The 12077-nt window shown below is 43.0% G+C and overlaps 1 protein-coding gene across 1 annotated transcript in view; it reads left to right on the top strand.

Annotated features, from left to right (window-relative positions):
- LOC146209215 (sodium-coupled monocarboxylate transporter 2-like) overlaps positions 1-12077 on the top strand; it is an 85011-nt gene that overhangs the window by 64901 nt on the left and 8033 nt on the right. Inside the window, exons 14-16 of the mRNA XM_084597198.1 lie at positions 3577-3743; positions 4742-4839; positions 8839-8954. Of these exons, the coding sequence (XP_084453324.1) occupies positions 3577-3743; positions 4742-4839; positions 8839-8954 (381 nt within the window). The remainder of the gene's footprint in view (positions 1-3576; positions 3744-4741; positions 4840-8838; positions 8955-12077) is intronic.

Below are 12077 nucleotides of genomic sequence, written 5' to 3'. Positions count from 1 at the left end.
CAACTCAGCTGGAATGCCATCAATTCCGCTAGCTTTGTTCTTAGCAAGGCTGGCTAAGGTCCATTCAACTTCACTCTTCAGGATGCCCGGCTCGAGATCAGTGATCACAACCGTCTTATGTTGGGTTTGCACATTCGGGTCCTTCTTGTACAGTTCTTCTGTGTATTCCTGACACCTCTTCATTATCTCTGAGGCTTCAGTGAGGTCCTTGCCTCGTTTGTCCTTTATCACGTCCAGCTTAGCACAGAAGCTTCCTTTGATATCTTTATACAGAGCTCTTGTGTTCTTTAATTGGCTGTTGTCCTCAACTGCTTGGCACTGTATGTTCAGGAAGGCATTCTTATCTCTCCTTGCTATTTTCTGAAAATCGGCATTGAGAACCTTGTATCTTTCTCTTTTCCCCATAACTTTTGTCATCCTCCTTTCCTCAGCTATTTGCAAAGCCTCTTCAGATAACCAGTTTGCTTTGTTGCATTTCTTTTGCTTTGAAACTACCTTAGTAGCAACTTCTTGTATTATATCACGAACATCAGTCCACATCTCTTCGGGCTCTTTGTCTTCTAGATCTAATTCTTGAAATCGATTCCTCACTTCCACAACATATTCTAATAGAATTTGATCCAGATCATACCTGAAAGGCCTTCTAGTTTTCTGCGTTTTCCTCAATCGAAGCTTAATCTTGGCAACAAGAAGCTGATGATCGGTGCCACAATCGGCCCCAGGCCTTGTTTTTACTGCTTGTATAGCGCTTCTCCATCTCTGCCGGCAAATAATATAATCGATCTAATTCCTGTACAGACCGTCCGGTGAAGTCCATGTGTACAGGCGCCTATGTGCTGTTGAAAATAAGTATTCGCTATGGTCAGGTTGTTTTCTTGACAAAACTCTACTAGCCTCTGCCCAGCTTCATTTGGCTCACCAAGACCGAACTTGCCTGTAATTCCGGATATTTCTTCACTTCCTACCTTAGCATTCCAGTCTCCTATGAGAAAAACGACGTCTGATGATGGGGTGCGGTCTAAAAGGCATTGTAGGTCCGCATAAAATCTCTCAACGTCAGCTTCTTCAGCAGTAGTGGTCGGTGCATAGACTTGGATAACTGTTATGTTGAAAGGGTGACCTTGGATCCGAAGTGAAATCATTCGGTCGTTTTTTGGGTTGTACCCTAGCACTGCTTTGCCCATTCTTCTGTTTACTATGAGAGCGACCCCATTCCTTCTCTTGGATTCGTGCCCACAATAAAAGACATAATGGTCGCCGGAGTTAAATTCTCCCATTCCGGTCCACTTGAGCTCGCTGATACCCAAGATATCAATGTTCAATCTGTCTATTTCTCGCTTGACGACATCCAGTTTACCTTGTGTCATAGATCTTACATTCCATGTTGCTATGTGATATATCTCCTTGAAACATCGGACTTTCCGGTCGCTTCCCGACACATCCACAACTGAGCGTCCTTTTGGCTTTAGCCCAGCCGCTTCATTCGTCCTGGAGCTACTAGGAATCGCCCTTTGTTCATCCCCAGTAACATGTGGGACGCCTTCCAACCTGGGGGGCTCGTCTTCCGGCGCCATATCATTAATGGTACTATGACTGGCCATGGGGTTTTCTTGGCAGGAAATACTGGAGCGGGTTGTCATTACCTTCTCCAGTGAATCACATTTTGTCAGAACTCTCTGCCGGGACCTGTCTATCTTGGGTGGCCCTACACAGCAGAGCTCACGACTTCATCCAGTTGCGCAAGCCCCTCCGCCACGACAAGGCAGTGATCCATGAAGGGGGTACTTCAGGAACCTGGAACTAAAAAAAGGAACAGTTTCAAAAATATTGAAGCCTTGGCCATATTTTTGAATAAACGTGATTCGACTTCTGTGCTCTCATTTCGAGTGTACTGAGTCAAATGTACTTAGTGAAAATAAAATCAAAGTGACCGTCAATGTCCTTACTTAATAAGGGTGTAAAGACAAAATGAGGTTTGGTATAAACGTGGCAGAAAATAGCACAAATAAGAAAAACACGACTGGAAAAACAATCAAATTAACAACATCAATTGCGTCCAAAAATTAAAACAAATATAACAGAGTTAAAAAGTAAAGGGGCAGACAATTAGCACTAAGTACATACGTACAGAGCGTGTATACAGCACGGAAGGGGTGACCATGGGTACGAGTAAAGAAGCACGGCTAGTATTGGACGTTTCCAAAAAGTATTTGTGTTGAGACATGGCTTCATCATATCGTAAAACTTTCTACTTCGACGTGATAACATGTCATATTACCTAACTGCGATATTGTTTTCTTTGTGAACCAACTGAGTAGTCTGATTAGAATCGCCTCATACGCAGCCTGCCATCAATGACTTTTCACTTTAGGAATTCTTAAAGTCATTGTGACGATCAATGAACAAGAGAGATTCGGAGTATTTTTATATGATATTTATTGCCTCGTGGCATAAAGGGATGAGTAATGGTGAATAAAGATAAAGTATGAATATATAAATGAAGAAACATTCGATGACCAAATGATGCTGAGGAATGAGCGGTGATGCGGTCCCTGCGTCTAAGCTGTATATTGAAACAATCGTTCGGCGAGAGCCTCGCTGCTGCCACATGTTGGGTTTTTTCGTCTTCAGAGCAGAATACAATTGCAGCGGGTGGCGGATATCGGCCTCAGTGTTCCGATTTTGCGTATGGGGTACACCCTAGGCGGAGATATAATTCTCAAAATCGAGGACACTTTCAAGTTAGTGCAACCATGCGGGCAACCTTGGTCAGGATCCTCCGAAGCGCAGTTTATTCTGCGCGGCTAAGGTCGTTAAAAAGGTTTGCCTGCCATGGGATGGGCGAGAGGACATTTGCGTCGAAGGAGCTGCTTATATTTTGTTAAAATGAGGGTAGCATCATCCAGAATGGGTAGACGAGCAAAAGCGAAGAGGTAATAAAAACTTACTGAGGCCACTTGAACATTAGCTCTTGGTCTCATATGAGTCATACACTACTTTTGTACATTCTTTCTACGTTTGTCTAATGGCAATACTTCCCCATTGGCTTCGAGTTATATATCCAACTTATTATGCACTGCCCAATACACTCGTATTAACCTTGCTTTTAAAAGCGGGCTTTTTTCTTTCCTGAATCACGTGAACATTAATCCACTTCTCAGTAGCCTACACATTGCTAGGGGCGAAATCGGGAAGACATTTATAAAGAAAAAAATATTATTGAATCGGAGCGGGGAAGGTAGTCACAGGCAATGGAGAAGCAGAGGGGGCCTATTTTTCCAGCTGCCGTTCCTCGCAAAAATGTAAGAGTGTCAAGTACTCTTGAGCGCGTTTATCATTATGATCCCTGTATTACAGGCGCCTCTATTATTTATGATCCATAATTCTGTTGATGGTTAGGGGTTATCGCATCATTTTATTCTCTACAGATGCGCTCACTCGTAACTCTCCTCATCCTTGCGATGACAGTCGACGGAGCTGATATCAGCGCAAGCGTAGACATCAAGTGCTGATAATGTCAACGTATGATGGTAATCACGCGCAGGTGTACCATTAATGAACGCTCACCACTTGCAGGGTGCTCTGACGGGCATACTGCTGGCTATCACAATGTCCTGGTGGCTCGCTCTGGGCTCCATCATTTACTCGCGAGACGCGGACGACTTGCCCACGTCAACGGCCAGATGCACAGAGTACAACCAGACACTCACGGCTGGATCATTCGACCCGCCGCCGCTACCCACGTAAGCACGCAACCTTGACCGTGCCTGCCTGTCCATAATCTTATCGAGTACCATTCAATGCGTAATTTCATGAGTTGCAGTGCGTCCGAAATTCGCGATGAAAATAATCTCCCTACACTCCGAATACGAATAAGCCTAGAGGGGAGTAAAAAGGGCTAGGGGCACTGGTTTGTTTCGCTTCGCCGCTTCCGCGTACGGTAAGAACATCTGACTTCTTTTAACTGAATCAGACAGGTACGCCAAACAAATTTGGGATTAAGAAATACTAACAACAAAATGACATTTCTGCGCGAAATTTGAACTGTGGGGATTCCGCGGTTTAGTTGGGAGACAAATTCTACAGCGCGGCTTTAATTATGCAATCAGCTATAATGCCATGGTATTTTCTCCAAGCCCAGGTGGCAGATTTTCACCACTAATTGTAAGGAATGCTATACCTTGGTAACTAGAAAATATTTTTGTCTAAATAGTAGTTATTTTATTTATTCAGCAATGAAAGAAGGATTTTATCCACTGCACAGCAATCTTCATGTTATTAATTAGAGGACGCCGAAACCTCGTTTAAAATCTTCGTATTATCTACAACTTCGCATATTTTAAAATGAGAATTGGTTTCCATACTTCTAGGGAGAAAAAATCTGCCCCAAGATCAGGTAGCTTTCCCTGACATCAATAGGAAGTGCGCTAGAGGGCGAACTACTCCCTTTTGTTACTTATTAATAGGCTTATTTGTATTTAGAGTGTATGGTCTCTACTTTTCTTTTTATTTCAATAAGTAAATCAGAACTTAGATACAAGCTAGTACTTGACGCTCTCTAATTCAATTCTTGCCCGTGTGCGAATTTTGCACGACAGGACACAAAACAGCGCATGTCCGCATGTAGGCATAACGTAGAACATGATCGTGCTAGTAGCACTCTATGTAAACTTGTGTCTTGATAGTGTTCAATATTGTGTATTAAGCCACCCACTTGAGCCACCCACTCCCCGCCACGCAGTGGAATCTTCCAGTTCTACCACATCTCGTTCATCTGGATCGGCATTGTTGGATTTATCGTGCACATGGTCGTCTCCCTCACCGTCAGCCTCATCTTCGGTGAGCGTCCAGCGATGAGTCCTTCTGCATGCTTGATAACTAAAATGTAGGCTATCAAAAAGCGATAACCATAGCTGACAATACGCAGTAATTCCTGCAAATCTGGTGGTGAGGCTTGTAAGTAGCAATATAAACAGTCAAAAAACGTCGCACCACTGCAATGGGCTACCGAATGGCCTTGAATGCCATTGTTTATTTTTTTCTTTGCCATATACTTTCAGCATTTCGTGGCTAGAAAGCCATATGCTGAGATAACTATTTATTTGCATATGTCTGTACGCTCAGTAGAAACACGGAATCAGCTTCTGTTTGTCTCCAAACTATTGGTGAACGAAGCCACGCCAAAAAAAGCAGCCTGTTTCTAAACTAAAACTATGCCATCAGAAAACGTACTTTCTCTAAAACCTAATTCAGTTGCTCTCAGAAGGTTTCATTTCGGTTATGCTCTGACAAACGCGGAACACGAAAGTTATCCACGGTTGGTCACGGCTGTCAATAGGCCTCACGAGGGGTAAGATGTTTTGTCTCCACGCAAGCGAATTTCAACGATAATTCCTAACAATAATAATTTTCAACAATAATTTCAGGGTTCCTACTGCTCTATTGTTATTTGTTCCACACTTAGCTGTAAATAGTGCCCAGTCTCAGAATTCTGCAACGTGTCCTTACAAGAAAAACAATACAATTGGTTACCATTTACGCTTGGTCAGAAATTCTGCTGGTCTTTTCTGATTTAGTCACACAGCTTATGTTCCTCCGAATATTCTGAAAGCATGCTTTATCCTCGATATGTCGACACACATTCGGAAGGGTGGAGTACCTGCTTTACATTTCCAAATATCTAGAGCTCTCATTCGCTATTCCCAAAAATATATACCCATTTTCATTTCGCTGTTTGTTCACGTTTTCGCATAATTATGAATTACAATATCAATCAAAGGGTCATGAAGCTTTGAAGCATATATTGAACAAAATGACAAATTATGCGCTTTTTTTTTCTCTCGTTCCGTGGTGGATGGTGAACTAAAAAAGATTTCTTAGATGCAAAACTAGTTAATATGTTCCAAAATGCGACAGAAGGTCCTTCTTCCGGAGCATTCTTTTTAGTTGCTGAAACACTGGTATCGAGGGTATGCGCCTGGAAAGCGTAAAGTGGGTTAGGGCCGAGCGCTATGTTATCGCAGAAGATGGTGCGTGGTGAAGCGTGTGCCACTAAAGCTCGCAGTATAAAAAGAAAGACACCGAACAAGGGTAGAAGGGGAACCTCAGCTCGCAAGGCGAGCCGACGTTTCGACAAGTAGACTGGCCTTCGTCCGTGTGACACAAATAATGACACCAAAAATGGCACTACTCGCTAAAAGTGACACTATATATATATATATATATATATATATATATATATATATATATATATATATATATATATATATGTGTGTGTGTGTTTTTTTTTTTGTTTTTTTCAGTTTGAGACGACTATAAATCCGCTAACCTCTATGTTTTGCATAAGCGGAAATTGCCTTTCTATTGACCTGAGCACCCAGCAACCAATTCATTTAGCTCCATACAGGCCGATGGGCGTTAAGTCGTGGCAGCCGACACAAACGGAAGCCAAAAATTCATTCAAAGACTGCTTTTCACATGAGGGAACAGCACCTTTTACGTTGCCATGCTTCACCAATAACTTTAAAAAGCGGTGAAACGTGTTGGTTTACAAACAAAAGCGTTCTGACATATGTACCCATCATTCACTTTCACAGGGCCAATACACATTCAGACAAAAAAAAATAGTCTGTTTGGATCGCTTTTTTAGCCCTAAAGCCATAATTTTCATACTTTTGAACCCATTAGGGATACTAATCAGCGATAATAATCAATGACGTGTTCTTAGCGCAATTCATACGGTTTATCTAGTTTAAAATTTAATAAAAAGAGATTACATGTAGGCAGCTCCTTAAACATTTTACATTGCTCTTTTTTATTCTGTAGGCTCTTAAATCAATATAAAAATAATGATTTAGGCCGAAAGAATAAAACAATGCAAAGCAATATCTTCCTACTAAACATTTACTCCTGTGCAGTACACAAGCGCAATATTTCTTATGTATAACAGGTTTCAAGCTTAGAATTCAAATATTTTTGTAAGCTTATAACAACGCATTTTGCACTCTCCTGAAAATTTGAAAAGTTCACCAGGCAACTACAAAATTAATTTCTCTTGAGACAAAAGCAAAAATTGCTATCGATGGTCGAATAAAAAGCCACAAACTTCACGAAATAAATCGCTAGGATCAAACGAAAACTCTGGTTCATTTGAAATGCCATGACCAATGCGCGATATATAGAACATTCGAAAGGAGGGATACATTTACTAAAGCACACTACTGCGTGCACGCGCCACACTTGTCAGCTACGTTTGAATAAAGCAAGGATTCTCGGTAGAAATAAGGTCCCTGATGGAAGCGTTTTGAAGGACATCTTGCGCGTTGCCAAAACTTCAGTGTCACTGTATACGGCCAAGAACAAAATTTTTAGCGTACTTTATCATACGTCGTTTTCGATTCATAGTTGACTTGTCTGCGTGTCTGGCAGCAAAGTGCGCATCGTGGATGCAATAAACGAGTTGAAGATGGCACTTTGCCCAGTGATTCTTTTTCCTTGCTTCGTCCGGTTATTTCAGCGCCTTTAGAATTAGGAACGAACAATGATGGAGTCGTCTAAAATATCGTCCCACGTACGGGCCGGTTGGCTAGGTTTTCATATTACATTAAGCTCTAGTTATTCCCCGTTTTAATGAGGCACTAACCTGCAAGTTAAACACTGCGAAGCAAAAGTAGCTCATTGACAACAGCTAAGCACCCAACGCACTGATATCAGGAAGCACGGGAGCAGAAAAGGCGATATCTCTTTAGTCTGCTGCCTATCATGCCTACCCCAATGGTCACAGTGCAACTCATTTTATTTTTGTATATAAGTGTTCTTTCTCTCAATGTGTTATCCCTCCAGGGAAGTCAGGGGTGGTTAAAGTAAAAAGTACACATGGTCTATGCTACTAGTGTGACACAGCATGCGTTAACATTGACTTTACCCTCAGACGGAGCAGCCACTTGCCGCTAACGCGTACAGACTACGCGAGAGGGTATCGCTATCCAGTCTATATGAACCACTGCGGGACATGATGTCCCTCATTTCACACTCCCTATGCAGCCTAGAAGTCACGGCCGTACCCATTCCCTTACTCCACAGTCGCCAACCTTCCTCTCGCACGATCTCTTCAACGTCCTTTTCTCGTTTTCTTTCGTTTGAAAGAGTTGAGAGAGATATTTTTCCTCTATTTGCTTTACTTCATGCTATCCAAGATTTTAGAAAAACGGCAGGACGTTTTGAACAGGGCGTAATAATAATAATGCTAGCGCATTTAAATAAATTTGACTTATTATAGTACCACTTGCAGATAGCCATCATTTTATAAACGTAATGTAAATCACTTCTCGCTAATTTAATTTACTATTACAATCAACTGAATGGCATGCGCAAAGAGATACATGTAGGTCGTAACTCGTTGGAAGCTAGTCGTGTTTACAAAATTTGTGTCGTGTGTGGATGTTATTAGAGATGAAATATGCCCTTCACCGCTTAAATGTCGAGCTTCAGTTCAGCTCCAATAAGCCTATATCACGAATTCGCAATCCATTTCTTGTCCTCTCGCTGGCCTTAACGTATACGTCTTCGAAACCTTCTGTAGCCGCCCGTTCAACGTGGTGCAAGAAGAAGACATGTCTTGAATTCAACGCAGTATGATGGGTGGGCTGTATGAATAATAACTGTTATCGATGTGCACTGAAGTCCGCACCTCCAATTAAAGGGCTTTTGTACCAAGGGTGAAAGGTCATCGAAACTATTCGCAGAAAGCTTAAAGGCGGAAGACGCACGCATCTTCCTAACTACATTAGAGGGAACACTCGCGATCTAACCGAGCGTCCCCTGTTTTCTTCCGTACAGAACGAAACGAGAAGGAAGAGGTGAACCCCAAGCTAATCTGCCCATTCGTACGGCAGTATATGAGCAACTACGTCAAGAAAGACAACGCAAACGGAGTCAAGGAACCTCTGGCAGCGGTAAGAGCAGACGTGAATACGTCAACAGCGAACCATTCTTTCTGCCCCGCCGGGGTGGCGCAGTGGTTACGGCGCTCGACTACTGTTCCCAAGGACGCGGGATCGAATCCAGGCCACGTCGGCCACGTATTAGCAAACCATATCCCGTAGGAGCACTCGAGCAGACGATGCTTTGGCGCGTGGATCCTCTGAGCAGCGCCACCTGGCAACAAATAGCGCATATATTGCCTAAAAACGAATAAGAAAGCATTTAAAGGCCGCTATTCCAACCTTTTGGTGGCGCAATGGATCAACGTCACCCATCTATGCACTGATGCCGCTTAAGCATCTGTTCGACTCCTGTGTTGCGATTTCTTTTTTCAGAATATTTTTTTTTTTTTTGCAGTTACCTTCACCGCAATTATATCCTGCCTTCAGTGAGTGTATGTTACCTTTGGATTGCGTTCAGAAAGACTTTCAGCAACAATCGTCCTGACAACAGTAACACTAAGCAATTACATTTCCCATAATCATTTTCTGCATCAGTGAGTGTATTGTTACCTTTAGGTTGCGTTCAGAGACATCTCTCAGCAACAATCGCCTTTTACAGTGAGTGTATGTTACCTTTAGGTTACGTTCCCAGAGACCTTTCAGCCACAATCGCCGTTTAACTCGCTCAGAGCGTCGTCGGCTCCAGTGCGCCTACGGGATATGGTATGGCAATATGCATCCCGGCCTCGGCGGCCGCTTTTCCGTGGAGGCGAAAAGCAAGGCGCCCGTGTACTGTGCGATGTCAGTGCACGTTAAAGGTCCCCAGGTGGTCGAAATTTCCGGAGTCCTCCACTACGGCGTCTCTCACAGCCTGAGTCGCTTTGGGACGTTAAACCCCACAAAACAAACCAAACCAAACGGAATCATTCTTTCATGCGCTGAAATTGTGAATTCGTAATACACGTTAATGTCGCCATGACGGTGTAGCTTCAACAGAGAGAAAAGTGTCGAGAATTGACTCCAGGGTAGAGCTAGAGGATAGCATGAGCATCAAAGACACAAAATTGTAACTCCGCTGATGTGCTGTGTATGTAATTTATGGCCTCATGTGCCGGCTTCTCGCATAGCTCATAAGACCCAACGGACTTTAATCAAACCATAGCATACATTACCTCCTAAAGTTAATACACGTAGCCTGCCTACTATGCATCCTTCGATTTGTGATCCCTCGGAAAGCGCAAACTAGAAGTACGCAGCTAAATGGCACATCGTTTTTCCGATATTTCAGGGTAGAACAAGAGAAACAAAATGGTTGTACAGTATAAAAGAGCACTGAATAGGGTTACAAGGGTGACGCCTTAATTCGCAAGCCAGGCCAACGTTTCGACAAGTGGACTTGTCATCGTCAGAGCAGTCCACTTGTCAGAACGTTGGCTCAACTTGCGAACTGAGTCTGCACTCTTTTAACTTCGTTCAGTGCTCTTCCGAAGTTTCGTAGCATATTTTACGTTTGTCGCCCGAGTACGAGCACATTGCTAGAGCATTTACAACAACTGAATAATTAGTGGGCGCCACTGCGAAGGCGTCTGCACATGGTCGGTGTACAGGCTTCGATGACGCTTTTCCGAACAGCTCAATCCAGCTGCAGGGCTTTTCTAGTATCGTGATAAAGGTCTAAGTAGCCGTAAGAAAGAAAGAAAGAAAGAAAGAAAGAAAGAAAGAAAGAAAGAAAGAAAGAAAGAAAGAAAGAAAGAAAGAAAGAAAGAAAGAAAGAAAGAAAGAAAGAAAGAAAGAAAGAAAGAAAGAAAGAAAGAAAGAAAGAAAGAAAACTTATGACAAACGATCAAACGATTGTAAACGCATTGTTCACCGTGAAGGTTACAAATCTCAACAGACATGAGAGAAAAAAGCAAGGGAACAAAGCGCTGTATGCTCGGTAGCAAACAAAAAAAAGAAAAAAAAAGAGAGAGCATAGTATGATAGCTAAGTATAACCCTGTAACTGTATAAGGCCGTGACCATACACAGCTGTCAGATAAAATAAAAGATCCGCATGTGTATGCGTACCGCGAATCACCGGCTTCCCCTCTTTCCATCGAACCGTACCTCTGAAAGAGGGGCGGTGAACATTTGGTGAGAAGCAAGCGCGTAAAGTGTATGCTTTTTTTTGCCCCTCTGAAGCGCTAGCTGTGGTGCTTGCAAGTCGGCAAAGCAAGTGTCAAATGTATGTACCTAATAACGATACTCCAGTTGCTGTACTCGAGGCAAAATACTTATAATCGCTTCATGAGCGGCACGCGTTCGTTGATGACGGTAGCGGAGCAAAGAACTGGCGAAGCGCCAAGATATCAGGAATCGATTAGAGCCGTTCAGCGAACTATGCAAATAAGCTCCTTCTCTCTGTTCCTAGGCACCATACCCGTTGGGCAAGCACATTGCTTAGGTTACTACCACGTTGCCGCTAACTTAATAATTTCGACTAGAGCGCAAAAACCTCAGGCGGACAGTAGGCGTAACTGCGAAGACCGGTGAAAGGGAGCCTCGCCAGTCTACAAGGATAGTTTGCAACAAGCAAGGGCGCCCTGTTTCTTTGAATGCATAACAGCAAAATCTACATCGCGAAGGAGAAGAAGGAATATCTTTATTTGGTGTGCGGCAGGATTTAACACGACCGGGCATAGGTCTGCCACGTGAGAACGCCGAGATCTTGTCTCTTCGCCGCCACGAGGGCTTGCTGGATGTTCCTGAGTTGGTTGTTGAGCACGCAAGTAGTTTTGAGAACATTAAAGGGGTGAGATGCTGAAGCATGAATCTGCACTCGGGATATCCGCCGTACCGAGTTGCGTGCTAAGCAGCTTTGAAGTACAAGCCATGCAATTTTCAACAACGAAGGAGTAATTAGCAGTGCTCTCCATGAAATGCGTAAGCAAAGAGTGAGCGCACTTCATGCATCTAAGTAATAAGCCTTCTACAGTTTGTTTCAGTTACATTTTTTTTGTGAAGCACACTGTCGCAAAGGCATGCTGAATGCTCAGTGAAAAAACAATTTTTAAATACTTTGTTGTTACAACACAATCTGTGTGCGATTTTTGGCCACGAACTTGTGACAACATTTTCTGCAGTAACGACGTCGTTTTGCATAGTTCCAACAGAA

Source organism: Amblyomma maculatum, chromosome 1 (assembly GCF_055883805.1).
Source record: "Amblyomma maculatum isolate TAMU_Amacu chromosome 1, ASM5588380v1, whole genome shotgun sequence".
In the NCBI taxonomy this organism is placed as follows: domain Eukaryota; kingdom Metazoa; phylum Arthropoda; class Arachnida; order Ixodida; family Ixodidae; genus Amblyomma; species Amblyomma maculatum.
Note: the sequence above shows the minus strand (reverse complement) of the source record. Positions and strands in the feature narration are given on the sequence as shown.